This window comes from Chanodichthys erythropterus, chromosome 12 (assembly GCF_024489055.1).
Source record: "Chanodichthys erythropterus isolate Z2021 chromosome 12, ASM2448905v1, whole genome shotgun sequence".
In the NCBI taxonomy this organism is placed as follows: Eukaryota; Metazoa; Chordata; class Actinopteri; order Cypriniformes; family Xenocyprididae; genus Chanodichthys; species Chanodichthys erythropterus.
In genome coordinates, this window is record NC_090232.1 from 34,896,109 (window position 1) to 34,914,370 (window position 18,262).

At 39.0% G+C, this 18,262-nt stretch overlaps 1 protein-coding gene across 9 annotated transcripts in view; it reads right to left on the reverse strand.

Moving 5' to 3' along the window:
• ctnnd1 (catenin (cadherin-associated protein), delta 1) overlaps positions 1–18,262 on the reverse strand; it is a 32,498-nt gene that overhangs the window by 4,172 nt on the left and 10,064 nt on the right. For 5 of the 9 annotated variants that reach the window (XM_067402574.1, XM_067402575.1, XM_067402578.1 and 2 more), the window contains exons 2-19: positions 13,468–13,539; positions 12,228–12,353; positions 11,849–12,132; positions 11,281–11,556; positions 10,045–10,300; positions 9,647–9,869; positions 8,815–9,007; positions 7,893–8,010; positions 5,431–5,584; positions 5,018–5,035; positions 4,039–4,104; positions 3,832–3,959; positions 3,248–3,398; positions 2,902–3,097; positions 2,564–2,754; positions 2,398–2,451; positions 813–895; positions 419–517 (exon numbers count right to left, since the gene is read on the reverse strand). In XM_067402574.1, the coding sequence (XP_067258675.1) occupies positions 458–517; positions 813–895; positions 2,398–2,451; positions 2,564–2,754; positions 2,902–3,097; positions 3,248–3,398; positions 3,832–3,959; positions 4,039–4,104; positions 5,018–5,035; positions 5,431–5,584; positions 7,893–8,010; positions 8,815–9,007; positions 9,647–9,869; positions 10,045–10,300; positions 11,281–11,556; positions 11,849–12,132; positions 12,228–12,347 (2,571 nt within the window). In that variant the 5' untranslated portion in view covers positions 12,348–12,353; positions 13,468–13,539 and the 3' untranslated portion in view covers positions 419–457. Of the gene's footprint in view, positions 1–418; positions 518–812; positions 896–2,397; positions 2,452–2,563; positions 2,755–2,901; positions 3,098–3,247; positions 3,399–3,831; positions 3,960–4,038; positions 4,105–5,017; positions 5,036–5,430; positions 5,585–7,892; positions 8,011–8,814; positions 9,008–9,646; positions 9,870–10,044; positions 10,301–11,280; positions 11,557–11,848; positions 12,133–12,227; positions 12,354–13,467; positions 13,540–15,848; positions 16,001–18,262 lie in introns of those variants that run through there. The other 4 variants (XM_067402571.1, XM_067402570.1, XM_067402573.1 and 1 more) reach the window with 3 other exon arrangements.

Consider the following 18,262-nt stretch of genomic DNA (forward strand, 5'->3'; position numbering starts at 1 on the left):
ATTTGCGATTAATTAATCACCATATCATGTAATTAGATTAAAAACAGCCCTAATTTAAAGCCATCATCCCATTTCAGATCCTTGTTTTTTCACCAGATAAATACGGCTCTAATTGTAAAAAAATCAAAATCATAAAATAAACAAGTTTTTGTTAGCAGTTTGTATTCCTAACTACTTTTACGTACCTGTAGCTTGACTAATTTAACTACTGTAAATTTGGAGTAGCTTGTAGTTGGAAAGCTAGTTTAAAAAAAAAAAAAAAAAAGCTTCCCCAACACTGGAAATTAGTAAACCCATTTCCACTGAAGTACAGAATAACAAAATACTGTTAATGAGGGTTAGAACCACAAATACACTGAGCGGCACACATTCACTTAAATGTACACATGAAGCCCATGCAGAAGGTGGACACACATACCATGCGTGCTCATGCACTGAGTGGGGGGAGGGGAGTGGCCTAACCATCATAAGAGTCCAACAGAGGCAAAGAGCCCCGTCTCTCCCCATACATTCCTCCCTGAGAGTCAAAGAGAAAGAGATTGACAGAGGATAAGAGAGAGAAAGGCATCGAAGAAGAGGTGAGTGATAACAGAAGGAGAGTGAGTGTGAGAGAGAGTTAGTTGAGGTGAGAACCCCTCTTAGTACTATTAGTGAAATTACAGTAGGTTAACAAGTTTCAGGTTGAGTAGTGTGTGGGTTTTAGGATGTCTGGTGTGTTGAATTGTTTGTGAAGGAAGTTGGTGAGAACACAAGTTGTTTGTTGTAACTGCACAAGGGTGGACGTTCCCCTTTGAAGGGGACGTTTACGTTACCTGAGGTGTATCTCTGTCAGAGCGATCCAGAGTGTCGTCTAAAGTGTTTCTCCGTCCTCTCTGGTCTATCGTAGAGTAAGCGTCTGGTGCCACGGACAAAATGAATTGATATTTTTTAACTCAGTGAATCACAGCACAGTGATTGCATGGAAATAGTAAATTCAAAATTATTTTCCAGAGCAAACATACACATTGTATATGAATTTTTGCAGGAAAGTGATACTTTTATTCAACAAGCAATCTGTTCAGAAGTGACAGTAAAAACATTTATAATGTTACAAAAGATCTACTTTCTCAATTAAATGCTGTTCCTCTGTTTCTATTCAGCTAAACATGTATATCACTGTTTTCACAGAACCATTTTCAACATAAATGTTTAAGCACAAATTCTAATTCAGCATATTAAGGCCTGTACACACCGGGACGAATATCACACACGTTTATCGCCAGCGTTTTTCGAGACTTTTTTGTGTTCACACCCAAGCGATTTTCACTGGCGATGCGCAGAGTGAACGTGCAAATTCACTCCCTGACAGTATGTGGTGCTTGTGCTTAACGGTAGTGCAAATAAATATTTATGATATTCATAAAGTTAAAGAAGATAAAAAAGCAGATATTAAATGGCATATATGAGAGATGGTAGTCAGAAACAGCAGTACAAATAAACATAATAGACATTCTCAACTATATTTCTTGAATGTAAAAGAAAAAAAAAAAAAAACAGCAAAAATACAGAAATAATACACATCTATTGGTATGGCCAAGAACTGGCAAAGCACCCATAGCGTGCGTCTCAATCAGCTCCCTAGTTCACTAGTCAGGGCACTGATCAGGGAGTCAGCCACATTCATTTAAATGGTATACTGATACACAACCTAGGAAGCTAGGGAGCTGTTTGAGACGCAGGGATAGTTTGTAGGGGTCTTCCTTCCTTCCTTACTTTCTCTTTGTCGTCTTGTGTGCTCGGCAAGACCATTTTGTGCTTGAGCGCCACCAAGTCCTGTTTTACTGTAACTTCAGCAGCTCCAGGCACGTGAACAAAAGCACCAATCTCATTGGTCGGCCAGTTTTTAACATGGCGCGTCAAACCAAAAAAAACAAACCCGAGGCGTTTTTTAAAAAAAATGTCGCTTTTACGCCTCGCGTTTTTCGCGTCGGTGCGCACTCACATTGGCGCCCGTTGTTTAGTCACGAGGCGTTAAACGTCGGCGATATTCGTCCCGGTGTGAACAGGACTTTAGACTGATTTCTGAAGGATCATGTGACATTAAAGACTGGAGTAATGGCTGATGAAAATGTGGCTTTGCCATCACAGGAATAAAATTACATTTTAAAATATATTAAAATAGAAAACCATTATTTTAATTTCAATGCATCACAGTATTACTGTTTTTACTGCATTTTGGGTCAAATAAATGCAGCCTTGGACATTATATTATAATAATCAATTAAATATTAAAAGTGCAAATTAAAGCAGATACAAATGGGAATCATGAAAACCCAACTTGCGAATGTGGCTAAAAGCTCATTTTAGACCTTGAGTATATGCATTATAAAGTATGAGAATAAAGTATGTGCATTTTACCTGGTCCCATGTCATTTAGTGGAATCATGTCTCTGTCTCTGTCCTGTTTGCCCCCTAACAAACAGACCCAAACAAAGTCAGATCAGACACAAAGTTATATCCTGCATGTCCATTCGGCTGATAAACGCATTCAAATCCATTCAGCAAGAACGGATTGTGTTCTTACCCCTGTCTATTAGCGGCAGGGTACTGTCCTCATATCCCCCATTGCTGCGAGAGTTGTTAGGAGGGTTGAGGTTGACCATGAAGTCAGTTTTCTTCCATCCGTCTTTCTCCAGTGTGCGGCGGAGCTCTTTGAAACCCCACACGATCTGCAGCACCAGCCCAGCGCCACGTACCTCTCGATCTGAACGGTTGCTATATGGGGGAATACAGACGATTATCAAACGATATAATTACGCCTCAAAGAGCATTTGCTAATTAAAAAAAAAAAAAAACATTCCTCTTCCAGGTTCCTCCAATATGACCAGCCAGTTATTAACACAGAAACTGATATATGCATACCTGTCTTTGTTGATGAGAACCAGTCTCTCAATGCCCTGGGAGGTGCGCAGGGATTTGGCCGCATCCACGCTGGAGCCGACCACTTCCGCCATAGTGCTGAGAACAGACACCACCGTCTCCTCCGAGAGCCCGCGCACAGGCTGACTCTGACCACTTCCTGGCAGATTGGCCACCAAGTTGGGCACAGAATGCTTCCCTACAGAGACAGAGAAAAAGAGATCGAGTAAAATATGGTGGGATTGATTCATTGGGACTGTACAAATATGGCTAATTTGATTCTATTCGTGTCCATTCAGTGATATTACCAAGGCTAACACACATAAACGGGTATTATTGGCTCACACACCTAGAAGCTCACGGTTACGAGCATCAATAGCCAGGTTCCTTAAAGCTCCAGACATGGCTCTGACCACACGGTCGTTCCCATGAGACAACAGCTCCGTCATCATCGGCAGCCCATGTTCCTGTCTCATCGTTGCTCTAATGTACCGCCCATACTGACAAAAATAAGAACCGAGGTCAAATTACGAAACAGATTTTTCCTCCTCATGAACCCAATCACATAAATATTAAGGAATAAATGGTGGTGGAGTTGCCTAGGGCTGCTCAATTATGGCATGATTATTCTGATCAATACTGAAAAAAAAAAATCACAATTATTTCACATAATTACTCACTGACTTTGGAAACATCAGATATATTACTGTATGATATGAAATGTATAATTTCCATAACTGCTTTTTTTTTGGTTTGTTTTGGGAATTAATTTAAGTTTGAGCTCTGAAAGTTACAGTACATTCAGTGTCAATCAAGCTTTTTTTTTTTTAATAATAAAATGTATGACCCAATTAACGTTAAGTGTGTTTAATATGCATTGGACAGCCATAGCAGTATCATTCTGAAGCTATCAGCATTTTTGTGCATACTCACAGTCCAACGGCCTGCACACAGGTTCTGCACGGCCCCCGCAGCGGCTTCCAGGACCGATGGGTTCTTACTCTCTTTTAGGAGAGAAGTGTACACACGCACCACCTCTGGCTGGAACAGCAATTCATAACCTACAAAATGATACAATTGTTACACGATTTCATCTATAATCTAACCAAGTATTCAGATCCAAGAAGACTGCCATTGTACCTTTGGCTGGTGCGCTTCTCTTTGGAATGTCAATCATGTCTGAAGTTCCATCATCCTCTTTTTTTCCTGAACAAAGCAGAAGGAATGAGCAACAAGTGAAATAGAGATGAAGTGACACAGAAATCTTATCTGCCATTTAATGATAGTGACGTAATTTATGACAATTTGGAAGCAAAAGTCTGAAGAAAACCTCTTCCTCAAAGATTTAAAAAGGGGATTTTCTTTAGACAAAGACAGTTTTCTTTAGACACAGTTCTGACAAAGGTTACATTTATTCCCTGAGGGAAAACCCCCACATTATGTGACAATTTAATTACTAAAGACTTGATGCAGATGGCTTGTTTTTCACCGTAGTATATGACAAAGTGAAAGTTTAAAAGAATTAGACAATTGTCATTTAATTTAATATGTCTACATGATTAAACTTTAAAAGTGAAGGTGCATAAAGAGTGGATTTATCAGAAATGCTGTGCTCTGGCACCCTCTGGTGGTTAATAATGAAATGTTTTAAATGCTGCAAGGGCCAGTCACACAATTAAGAAAAAAAAAAAAGAAAAAAAAAAGACAAATGCAGAAAGCAATTTTTTGCAATCTTTTCTCAGTTTTCAGAGAACAGCCAGCTATTTTTGGATCTCACTAGGTTTTCAAACAGAGCTATAGTGTCCAGTCAGTGTCATAATCTGATACTTGTCACTGATTCCACATCTACTTCCTTCAGATCAATAAAAACCTTCTTTGTGTGACTGGTCCCCTTAATAGGCCTTCTTACTTTTACAAAAGTAGTGCAGCTCATAAAACGAATGTGAAATGGGATAAATGCATTATTTTCCATTTCAGATCCATTTTCTGAACTTTGAACAATAATGGGGTTAATAATGGGTTACAATGAGGTGAAATGTAAGTGATTCCCATAAAAGCAAAGCGAAGCCTTTACTTTAAAAAAAAAAGAAAGAAAAAAAAAAAAGAGAGAAAAGCTTACCTTTGGAAAACCACTCGTCTGTTACAGGATAAAAAGATGTACGGAATGAGAGCAGAAGAGACAGAAGAAAATGAGAGGAAAGGATTGTTTTGGCATAAAAAAAATTGCAATAGTGCCCCAGCCACCATACAATTAATTAGCAACAAACCCCTAAACAAGGCACACACTTGTGTGAAATTCATGCACGCTTCATCTCCTTCATGTGCAAACAAACTCGATCTGGCACAAATCAAACTCACAGGCTTAACAGACTTCAAAGCGTGTACTATGATTTAAAGACACGGCCTCTTGGCTTTGTTTAAAAAACACAGAGATTATGCACAGGAATGCAAAGATAGCAAGTTAACTTATTTTAATTGGTTATGGCCTACAGCCAGTGCCTGTGTTTTACTTTAAATGAATCAAACACGCACCTTTGCCCTTTCGGGAGCTGAAGCAGCCGCCCTTTTGGGAAGAGGCGGGGCCTTGATTGACAGGAGTCATCTCCTGATAGCGCTCGCTGCCCGGTATCTCCCGATGCACTTGATAGGACAGATTCCTCAGCAGACACACGCTGTTCTCAATCAGCTGCACACAGACATAATAAACAAGATAAACTAAAAGAACATTTGTAACAGATTGAAAGGAGGACAACCAGCAATGTTTTTTTTTTTTAATTGTTGATTCTTATTCCACTCAATGATCCACTTAATGTCTTTTCTGCACCACTAGCAGCATAAATCTTCGACTATCATAATAATATTACGCCATTTGCTTGAGCCTATATTGCTCTGTTCAGACAATATTTTTCCAATATTTTTAAAAAAGTAAATACAAACATTTTTGACATTCACACTACTGTTCAAATTCAAATACTGTTAAGATTTATTGATTTTTTTTGAAAGTCTGTGCTCACCGAGTATACATTTATTTGATTGAAAAAAAAAAAAACAACAACAAAAAAACAAATAGTATTATTGTGAAACATTGTAACTTAATATAACTTTCAATATATGTACTTTAGTATAAAATGTAATTTATTCCTGTGATGGCAAAGGTGAATTTTCAGCATCATTACGCCAGTCTTTAGTAGTTACGTTTACATGGACATTTTTTCCTTCAATCTTGAATTAATTCGTTCCGATTCATGAATCTTAACGTAGTGTTTACAACGCCAATATAAAGTGATCGGGTTAATGTGCGTGTTTGTATGTCCTAATTAGCACATGAACCATTGAGTCGTGCTGCTTGTATTTATCAAGCGGTAAAAGCGCCTTTTCCCCAGCCCAAAACCAATGGTCTGTGGATGAGAGTATATAACAAGGACTGGCGGGACATTATCCTGGTCTGCTTCATAGACGATGAGTGAAAAGAGAATTTCAGAATGACGGGACACTCATTTATGACACTTTATTCAACAGGAAAAACAGCTTGTTCCACGTGTCTTACGTCATTATGCTATTTCTACGTCATTGCACATGCGCAGTACTGTCCAGTACTGTGTGTTTACATGTCCTCTCTCAATCGGATTACAAAAGTAATAAACCACCCCTTACAATCCAAATGAAATTGTAATCAGATTTGGCCAATTCATTCCGATTGACATGGTTACTTGTGACTTTTTCATTCCGATTGTGCTACTAGTTCGATTACTATCGGATTATTAGGTTCGAAAAGCAGCTAGTGTCACATGATCTTTCAGAAATTATCCTATTATGCTGCTCAAGAAACATTTAATATCAATGTTGAAAACAGTTGAACTGCCTAATATTTTCAGGATTCTTTGATTAATGGAGGGTTAAAAAGACAGCATTTATTTGAAATGGAAACTTATGTAACATTAGAAATATGTAAAGGGGTCATATGATGCTTTTTAATGTTTTCTTTGTTTAACATAGCTGGGCATGTATAAGATCTGCAACGTTACAAAGCTCAGTCTCCCACAAATCGATTTATTCTAACAGAACACTACTTAAAAACACCTTGATCCAATTCCAGATATTACTTCTGCAAATATCTACAGCACGATGTAAAATATTAGCACATAATGGACAAGGCTTCAGTGAATTGTAGTGTTGTCGTCATGGTGCGGAAACGCTGTGTGACTGTATCCAAAAGCAAAACCACTTTAGCTGTCAGAGATTAACCAGAAGTTTTATTTATAAAGCTGTACCTGAGCAGTACAAAAGTTAGCTTGTGCACAGCACAGTTTACAGAGGACCGTTTCCTGAACATGGGAGACTACCTACCACCGTCAAACATTCTGCTCAAGTCATGTTTGCAAAGTTGGTCTGATCGATTGGCTTGATCATTCAGAATCTGACTCGGGCTCGAACTGATATGGTAAAAACTACATTATTATTAACTGTGTTTACAACTGCTTAAAGCCTTGGAAGCTAAAGCTCAGGATTAGGGTATAGGTGTTACATTTCCAACACACGCTTGAGGTGTTTGGCCAATCATATTGAGTAATTCTTTCTTGCTGAATAAAATATTAAATTTCTGGAAAAAAAAAAAAAAAAAACTCCTACTGTCCCCAAACATTTGAATGGTAGTATACATGTACCACATTTGTTGTTAAATCAGCCCACACTAGTCAATTTTGAAAATAAATGACTTGATAAACAACTAGTCCTTTATAAAAGGGTTGTTAACGTTTAGACATTTACTGTGCAAATTGTCTAACAGCTAAAAAAGGGAACTGGTTCTAAATAACTGATTCCCAATCCTAATTATAACAGCGATTAATAATATTAAGTATGTGATAAGAGAAATGACCAGCAATGCTCTCTTCCCTCTTTGCTCTTCCTGAAAACATGCTTCCCCTGTGATAAAAGGGCAGTGCATATGAAAGTGCAGTTTTCAAAAACTTAAATAGTTAAAGTTCAGTTGTTACCTTGTTGTCCACATCTTTACAGTTGATCTGTGACTGAACAATGTACATGAGCGAGTCGACCAGTCCAGAGCACTCCCTCAGCTTCCTCCTGGCCTCGCTCCGCTCCGAGCTCACATTCCTGAGTGTGAAACGTCATGCAACTAATTAGGACACTGCCTGTTTAATGTTTAGCAACGTTTGGCACGCACAGAAACTTTTAGCTTCAGGTCATCACCTAAAATATATTAACCAAGAGTATAGAGATGGCACCAGGAAAGTTGAGCAATGAAAGAGAAAGTGAGGCTTAAAAGGCAAGAGACTGTTAGCTCTACTTAAATGTAATCACGGTGTAAAACCACTCCTCCGACTTCTTTCTAAAAGCCTAATAGGCGAGTGGGAGAAGTGAGGGACACTTTCAAAGAGAAGCACTCAAGGGAAATAAGTGGATTCAAAGATCACATTTCTCTTTTTTGTCCAAACTTTGTCTTGGTTCTTTCATAGCCTCAGAGGTTCTTGCTCTCACACACAATCCAAGTGCATTTCCTTTGCACTTCCCCTCTTTCTTCCACACAAAAATGCAGTTTCCTTACACACACAAACACACAAACCCTTTCTTGACAAATTCTTTAGCAGCATTAAAGCACCCTCCTCGTCCCTAGAATGTCTTTCATTAATCTGAATCATGAAAGTGTCCCTTCCTGACATCTGCTAATCCTTTCCTCCGCCCATCTCTCTGTGTTCCAGTGGCTTAACTGCACCACCAAAGTCATGCGTTTGATTCCCAGGCTGATTAAGGGCATTTTCACACCTGATTCGTTTGGAGCATTTGTTCCGGAAAGTAGTGCGTTTTGTCCCTTATTTCGGTTCATTTAGGCACATGTGAATATGGCAATCGTGCTTGGATTCACAACACAAAATAAAAAAATAAATAAACGTTGTGTACCTTAAGCAGCCGGTGGTGTTGGTGAGCGCAGTCTCCCACTCCAGGTGTCTGGGTTTGCAGCTCTCCTCTCCCCCTTCGTTCCCCCTCTCCCAGCCAGAGTGCGGAACCATCACCTCATCGGACAAGGCGTGCAGCGCATGGTCCACGATCTCCATCTTTACAGAGTCGTGAGACGACAGGTTCCACAGCGTGCCTGACACAGGATGAACCATCAAGTTACTACAATCCATTTTGTCTGACCACTTGTTTGAATCACAAAACGGTTGTTAATATTGGGATGAAATAGAAATTTCAAAAGGACATTTTTTTAATCTTTTTGGAAGAAGAAAGATGTCTCGTGCTCAACAAGGCTGCATGTATTTGAACACAAATAGTCAATTAATATTGTGAAATATTACAATTTAAAATAACTTTTCTATTTTAATATATTAATGTATTCCTTTAGTGGCTGCTGAAAATTCAGCTTTACCATCAGTCTTCAGCGTCACATGATCCTTCAGAAATCATTCTAATATTCAAATTTGGATTATAAACTGTGATACTTTCTGGATTCTTTGATTAATAGAAACCTCAAAAGAACCACATTTATTTGAAATATAAATCTTTTGTAACATTATAAATGTCTTTACCGTCACATAATCTATTTAATGCATCCAAATGACAGAAATGACAGACTTCTCTCTGGTGACATATGCCAGATTTCTTTTTTCTTAATTTCTATGCGTTTCACTAAATTGTACGTCACAACACTGAAGCAAAGATAGCGAATTGTGAATTTAATAGCATAAAAATTACCTTACAATCTTGATTTCCAGCACTAAAGAATGCGTACCTGTTATAGTGTCGGTAAGGTCCTGATCTCTCGTCTTCCTCAGTAGCCGCACCAGAGCGGGAATTCCATCGCAGTTCTTGATGGCTATCTTGTTATCTGGATCTCGTCCGTATGAGATGTTCTTGAGAGCTCCGCATGCTGCGTAATGGACCTCCTTCTTTGGATTATCCAGCATGGACACGAGGGCAGGGATCCCCTTCAGTCGTCTTACTTCTGACTTCACCTGCAAAGATAGGTGGAGAAGCGCGAGCGCATGGAATGCGTGTTACACAATGTCCTTTGAGTGACTTTGCCATCCTCGCCGAAAGTCAAATTCCTGCACTAAGTGATGAAATCCCTGCTATGTAGGCGGGGCTACCCAACAAACTGTGACGAGCATCCTGCGCAAGTGCACTAACCTTATCATTCTTAAAAGTAAGATGTTGCAAGTAAGCTGCAGCATTGCTTTTGACAGGGTCCAGGCGGTAGTTGAGCATAGCAATGACTTCAGGAAGTTCAGGTTGCCTCCATGCTGTGGGAGCGGGACCTTTCCGAAGAGTGCTGTCCAATGATGCCATGCTGCCTCTCTCTCCCTGAGCCAGTGGAGCTCCTCCTCCCCAATAATACATATCACCAGCTCCACTCATATCACCATCCAGTGTGCCCTCATATGACCTATGCAAGACAATATATTTAAGTGATTATTTTCCACCTTAAAAGGATAGTTCACCCAAAAATTTAAATTATCCCATGATTTACTCACTCTCAAGCCATCCTAGGTGTACATGGATCTTTGTTCAGACAATCACAATCTGAGATATATTTAAAAATGTCCTGGCTCTTCCCAGCTTTATAATAGTAATGAATGGGGGGATTTTGAAGCCCAAAAAAATGCATCCATCATAAATATAATCCATATGGCCCAGGGTGTTAATAAAGGCCATCTGAAGTGAAGCGATTGGTTTTTGAAAGAAAAATAATTATATTTAAAACTTTATAAAGTAAAATGACTCGATTCCAGCGGACGACCGTACGCATACTGCGCAAGTAGACTTGCACCACAAGAGTAACCCCTGAAGCGATGTATAATGCAGAATGTAGGAGTATCGTAAGCTTAGGCGCCTCTCGCTGTTTAAACAAAAAGAGCTGTGCTACGAACTCAAACGAATCAAAATCCACCAACATTTTACTTTAAAATTTCTTATTGTAGACTTCTAATTCGTGAACGGTGATCTGTCTTGCTCCATCCTCTGAGCTTCCACGCTTGTCAGGTCAGGGGTTACTCTTCTGCCACAAATCAGTGCGTACGGCTGTCTGGCGGAAGCTAGATATTATAGTTAATAAAGTTTTAAATATGGATATTTCTCTTAAAATAAAAACCTCCTGAAAAAAAGAAGGCCTCCTGGAGCTGTATGGATTATATTTATGATGGATGGATGCAATTTTTGGGCTTCAAAATTGCACCCCCATTCACTTCATTATAAAGCTTGGAAGAGCCAGGATATTTTGTATTGGTCTTAAAGAAATGATATACACCTAGGATGGCTTGAGGGTGAGTAAGTCATTGGGATAATTTGAATTTTTGGGTGAACTATCCCTTTAATAAATTGTCCAAATTTAAATTATTTGCTTAACGTGTAACAGAATAAACTAACCCTGTCCGGCGTGGAGGTGGGGCATGGTGTGCATGTGCCAGCCGGGGCATTGTGCTGTAATGCATGGGTGGCCCCATGCCGTAATCGGCTTCATCATATCCTAGGCTCCTCTGATCATCCTCCAGACCGTAGGGCTCTGGGACAAAGCGCTGCAAGCCAGAGATCTCCAAAGCACTGCCCATACGTCCTACCTGGGGCTGGGCCGAATATGGGTCCAACTGTGGCCGGCTGTGTGTGCGGTAGGCGGAGTCCAGAGTCCGGTAGCCATCCACAGGCCTAAAGAAAAAGAAAGGGGGAGCTCATTTGTACATGTACACAACTGGTCAAAAGTGAGAAATAATTAAGGTTTTTTTCATGTATTTGAAAGAGGTCTCTTATGCTCAGTAAGGCTGCATTGATTTGATCAAAATATACAGAAAAAAATTAATATTTTGCAATAAGTGTTACCATTTTAAATCTTTCAAAATATAATTTATTTCTGTGAAGGCAAAGTTTAATTTTCTCTAGTCTTCAGTTGCACAAGATTCTTCAGAAATCCTTCTAATATGTTGATTTGTAAGGCACAGACCTGTAGCGGTCATCCATACGTGTCCCTCGGCTGAGGCTGGTGTAGGCGTCAGCAGGTGGGACACTGCGGTAATCATCATAGCCACCTGGAGGTCCATAGTGGTAGTTACGGGGGACAGTAGCGGTGGGGTAGTCCATGGGGCCACCCGGAGGCCTGTACACACGGTCCATTGGGGTATTATAACCGGGTATCCCAGTGACTGAACCAGTGCCATCCAGGGAAAGTGTGTCGGAGACTGAGGGAATGACTGTTCGTGTGGTGGTCGTCTTTGTGACCTTCTTTACCTAAAAAGAGAAAGTGCAATTATCTTACCAACTTGAGGCCATACTTGACAAGATGCCACCAGTTAAATTCTATTGTATGGCTAGAGCAAACTTACTGTGGTCTCAGTGCGACGTGTGGTGCCGTCATCATTAGTTTCAACTGAAATAATCGGCAGCGTTTCATGTGGGTCCTCCTCCACTGTGACCGACTCAACCATATGACCAGGGTCCAACATCCTGTACTGTAGCACAGCCACACAAACAAAGAACAATAGTGAGCATAAGCCAAGAATAGGAAGTGTGTCCACTCACACAAACACGCCATCTGGCACAGGTGTACGACAATGACGACAAAACAGCAAGTTCGTAAAGACGCAAAAGAATTAAGTGTAAAAATATATGCAAGATCAGACACCCAGGGTTCAACATTAAGGATAGCCTGGGACCAGTGCTGTTGACACTACATCCTGTTCATTGTACCGACTGTTTTTATTAGGAAGGCCGCTCTCGTGTACTTGTACACATTAAAATGCTCCGATACCAATACCATGCATCGTGTGTACAGCAATTGTGTTCAGACAAAGAAATAATGAAACTTTCCTATATCATTACAGGAAAATGTCATGTGATTACTGTGATTTACTATGATTATTCTAAATGTGCGCTGTATAAAATATAGTTTTCACAGACTGTACCAACAACATTCAACACACACAATATACACATATTACACCGAATACACAAATACACAAAAAAAAAAAAAAAAAAAAAAGCTTTATACATTCAGTGAATTCAGTGCTCATATAGCTGCAAGTACAAAACTTTTCCACCAAGCGATTTTTTTTATGGGATAGTTATACTACTTCTGTTATACAGTAACAGAATCTCATACAATAGATTAACAGGCGTAATTAAGCATGAAAATAATGGAAGGAAACACCATTTGCTCAACGAATTGAGCAAACTAATATGATGATTCATAGGCTTTTGGTTTCTCTACCCAATTAAAAAAAAAAAAAAAATTATATATATATATATTTAAATTATATTTATTCATTGAAAATTATAATATTTAAATTATATTTATTGAAATTTTTATATCTAAATTTTATATTTAAAAAATAAAAAAGCAATTAAAATACATTTATCTGTATTGGTATCAGTGAGTACCAAAAATTAAAGTATCATATCGGACTCCAACATGTTTGCAAAATACCCATTTTATTAAATTTGTGGCAGGAGAATTAATTTAATTTTGATTTTAAAATATAATAAACATCCATCCATCCATCCATCCATCAATCCATCCAAAAAAAAAAAGAAAAAAAAAAATCATTGTGGGCAGCCCATACTAACCTGAGTCCCGTTTATGTATCCCTCGTTCAATTTGAGCCGTTCTAACTCTGCATCACCAGTGACACGGCCGTTCTAGAGAAACAGAAAAATTATGACAGACACAAAAACATGCATGCAAAACAGATGAGGAAGGCGTCAAAGTGGCCAGCCAGTGATTGTGGCGCTGGTGAACAATGCTAAACATTCAGAATGTCCACAGCAGAACCTCGAGTATATACAACAGCATATGAAAAACATGATCTTATGAACGTCCATGCAAAGGATGCAAAGGATAAACACTGAGGACACTAAAAAAAACAACAGCTCAAGTTAATGAGACCATTGCACAAGAGAAACATGACAGTGTTGCGGAAGTGAATGATGGATGGATGAACGAACGCCAGGAATGAGAAGGGGGTTGACCGCTACTAGATAATTACACTCATGCTTTTACACAACAACGGCATGCAGCACCATTCATACTTAAAGCACAAATTCTCTACGCGCAAACCAGGGGATGTGGGCTGCTGTACTATTCTCGGTCCACAGAGGGAGCCGTGAAAGTAGACGGTAATCTTAGCTGACAGTCGGGCTTGTGGGAACCCGTCAGCAGGTAGGAACTAAGCCTGCTCAGCATGTTAATATCTACACAACTATGTCAACAGAGAGGAGATATACATATGATGGTGGCATTCCAAACACTGCTGACCAGCTTCTTATCTTTACATATGTGCGTGTGCTGGAGAACAGAAAACATTATTTTTTCTGAAGGAATGGTTCTTCCAAAAACAAATAAAGTGTTACTCGCCATTTCTTCCTTCTATAGCACATGGTAGCTCTGTGTGATTAACAGACCAAAACTTCAAATCATTTTGTCATAGTTCTCAATATCATTCGCATTTAAGTGGAGCATGATGCATTCAAAATCGGAGCATCAAGACCAAGTGCCAAGATTGACGTCAATGATGTCAAACGGCACTGGTTCTCATGCTCCGCATTTAAAATATACACAAATTCAAATGACATTTGAGAGCTATGACAGAAGGAAAGCTATTCGATTAACTTAATTTTGTATGAGTTTGACATTTAAGTCCCTATTTATTATTATTATTGAATAAATAAGGGAAACCTAGACATTGCATTGTCATGTTCCCTGTAAGACAGCAATAGATTTGGAAACAGTGTTGTTACTACTAGCTAAAACTATTAAAAATAGGTTTTGGTAAATGAAAAAGAAAAAATATAAATATTACATAAACATTATTAGATAAAATATATACATAATATATACAATATATACAAAATATATACATTATTAGATAAAACTTACATTTAAAAACTATGTTGGCAACTAACGGAAATAAGTTCAAGTACTAATTGAAGCTAAAACATAAGGTAAAACTAAAATGGAAATCTAAAAGGCGCAAATTAAATACAATAATAGCATTAGAACTAGAATAGTGCATAAATGAAAGCGTTCTTTTTTTGGTTTAGTATTCCTTTCAATTTTGAGAGATAGTGTTAGTCTGATGTATCTGAGAGCCAAAAGAAACAAAAGTTGTGTATGCAACTATCTAGCTGTGAGTGAAACTTCAGTATTTTAACTCACTCGCTCACACAGTCGACGCCCTTGAAGGAGGGGGCGTGTCTAAGTAGATCATGCAACCAATCCAAGAAGTCCTCTAGTCTAAACAGTGAAGTAAACTGAGAAATCTGAGCTTAAGACGATACTTGATGTGTTTGCATTGAGCAACTTCGACCGAAAGATAGAGCTTTCTGAAATCCTCTACACAAAAGGGAGACTCATCTTACTAAACCGGTTTGTTATCTCTCTGCTCACAGACATCAGCGGAAGGGGGTTCGGGTGTTGAGAAAGTTTCTGTGATAAGTGAGACATTCACCATGAGGACAGTGAGTAAACGGGATAGAAATTCCTCTTCGATGAAGAACAATCATTCCACTAAGTCAAACAGACAGGTTAATGACACATGTACGATGTATAGACATGCGTTTGTGAGAACCGACAGGGGTTGACATTCAAAAAAAATAAATGATGTGGTGAGAGACAAATTTGGGGCACAAAGAAGAAACATGCAAAGGAAACGTGGCTTAAAAAAAACAAAAAGGAAAAGAAAAAAAAAGTATGGCTTCTGTGATGCCACAGGCCATTAACTGCAGAATGATGCAGACGCAAAGGATGGGCAGTGAATGATGACAAGAGGAAAGGATGCAAATGGTGGGTTCTGGTGACATTGAACAACGGTGAAGGATGGGTTAATCGCCATGCTCCTTGAGGTGCCAACTAGGACGCATTGGTGCAGAGTGATGCGGCATGGGTGAGATATTGCAGGGTGATGATGCGGGGAACCCTGCTGCTGCGTGATTGGCTGGGAGGGCGTTACCTGCAGGGTGGGGAGGGGGCGGGGTAGGGTACCGGAGGGCCCCACGCTCCTCCTCTCCTCCTCCAGAGCTCGAGTCAGACGCTCAAACTGCATCTCCTGCTCTCGCACGGAGGCCAGGAGAGATGCTGCATTCTCACACTGCTCCATACACACTGAGAGAAAGAGGACAGGGTTACACACTCGCATCATGAGATCGAGCGCCTTGCGCACTCCGTAAGTGCCCTGAAAACAAAGAAACATGCGCTCCACGAAGTCAAACTGACACAAAAACATAGCTTAAGAAAGGTGTGCACCATGTGACCCATGCGGCAAGCTAAATCAAGAAACGGTAACAGGGAGAGAAAGAAATGTGATAGGAGAGAACATGACAGACAGAAAGCAAAAAAACGTGAAAAGACAGCGCGAGCGAGACAGGTGCTAACAAAGCGCTTCAGATGCAGGCGTGATCACGCTGCCACCGCCGAGTGACAACACACAGAGGAAACCAGACCGGTTTGAAGCTCACAGATAGGAGAGTGATTCAGATGCTGTAAGAAGAGATCGTGTGGAGGCAGGCAGACGAGTGCAGACACAACAAGGAATGAGCCAAGGTCTGTTCAAATCAAACCGTACACAGCTAAATAAAAGCCGCAAACCGTCCTTTCTACTGTGCTGGCCTCTCTGGAGGCCATTTCACTGTCTGACAACTGCAAACAAACCCAGTGTTTTTATGCTCAAGGAAAACTGACAATTCTTACAGTACAGTCAGTGATGGGATCAATAATATTATATATATATATATATATTATATTATATATAAAAGTGATGTGGTCACTGCAATTATATACCATGATGCTTCAAGATACTAAAAATGCTATGGTGCAGGTTAAAAAAATAAATTTATATTAAATAAATTTATATACAATGACATTGAATAATTTAAACAAGGAACACTATGGTATTACCATGATTCACCTACTCCTATTAAAACAAAGATAATATAATAAAACCAATAAAGTATTTTTGTTTAATAATAATAATAATAATAATAATAATAATAATAATAATAATAAAACAAAACATGGCATTGTTGTGGTACTTTGTAGTGGTCGACCAATATTGATTTTTGATGGCCGATGCCAATATCTTGGAGAGCAGAGTGGCTGATGTAAAAAATGTTGAATTTATATTTTACTTATTTAATAAAAATGAATTTAAAAAAATATTCTGTTGACTAACAATGTCAGAAATAAAGAAATTTTTAAAAAAAAAAAAAAAAAAAAAAAAAAATGAAAAGGAAGTAAACACTGTAGCCAGAAGGGCACTCAGGAATATGGTTTGTGTGCACTGTGAAGATTTTTTATAGATTTTATAGATTTTTATAGATATGACACAAATATGACACTGTGCAACTGGATGTAACGCAGCAAAGTTTAAAATCAAAGATTTGTTGTGCGTCTCCAGTAAATCTGAACTCTTCTGTCCGCATTCAGTTCACACGGACTGACCGTCACACACAGAGTAACACGATTTTATGCATACAAATGCGCACTTCAGATTATCTGACAGTGACGACTGAATTCGACAAAGTCTGCAAGGCTTGTGAAAATAAATGTTTTAGATATTCAAAGATTTGTTTAAATAATACAAATGTGTTTTGCTGAATGCTGACAGTAAATGAGAATGTGTTTTAGCGTTTGCCTTTATTACTAACAATATAAAAGCAGACGGCACTATGGTACTTCTTCATATACTGCTTACTTTCTTAGTTGAACAGTTATAATAACGTGTTTGACAGAACTGTTAAACAGAGACCATAAACTAAAGACAACAGAAAATGCCAAATATTGGCTAAGACGATATATCGTTCGACCACTAGTACTTTGTAAGTAGTATCTTGTCATTGCATCTCACTTCACCCTGAACTTGCAATGAAAGAAGACTATTCATGCCTTAGAACTAAAGTGAGCTTTGTAAAACAACTGGAGATGGTACTCTGAAAGTTCAGAGGACGTTTTTTATTCCTTGTTAAAACATAGAAGCTCTCTTATAAGTTCTTCTCACTGAAACGGAATCGTGATATCAGTAGCGTAGTGTATAAATAACCACTTCTGTGACTTCACGCTGTATTTGCTCATTAGCACCAGTTATCTGGGTGGGGTGCAAATGCTGTGCGTGAACAGCAGGTGAAAAAAGCGGTGAGCTCTGGAGAGCTGATCTGAGCACTGATTTCAACACAGTGATGCGCTCTGAATCATAACTGATGTCATGTACGGGAAGCTGGGTGCATCTGAGCTACAGGTTGAGACGTTTAAAAGGTTCCTTGGAAGACCTACCTAGAAAGAAGGCATGACCGCTTTGCACCATGTATTTTACCTTGCAATAATGGCAATAAAGGGAAGTGAGAAGCTATTCTAGGGAACCTAAGAACGGTT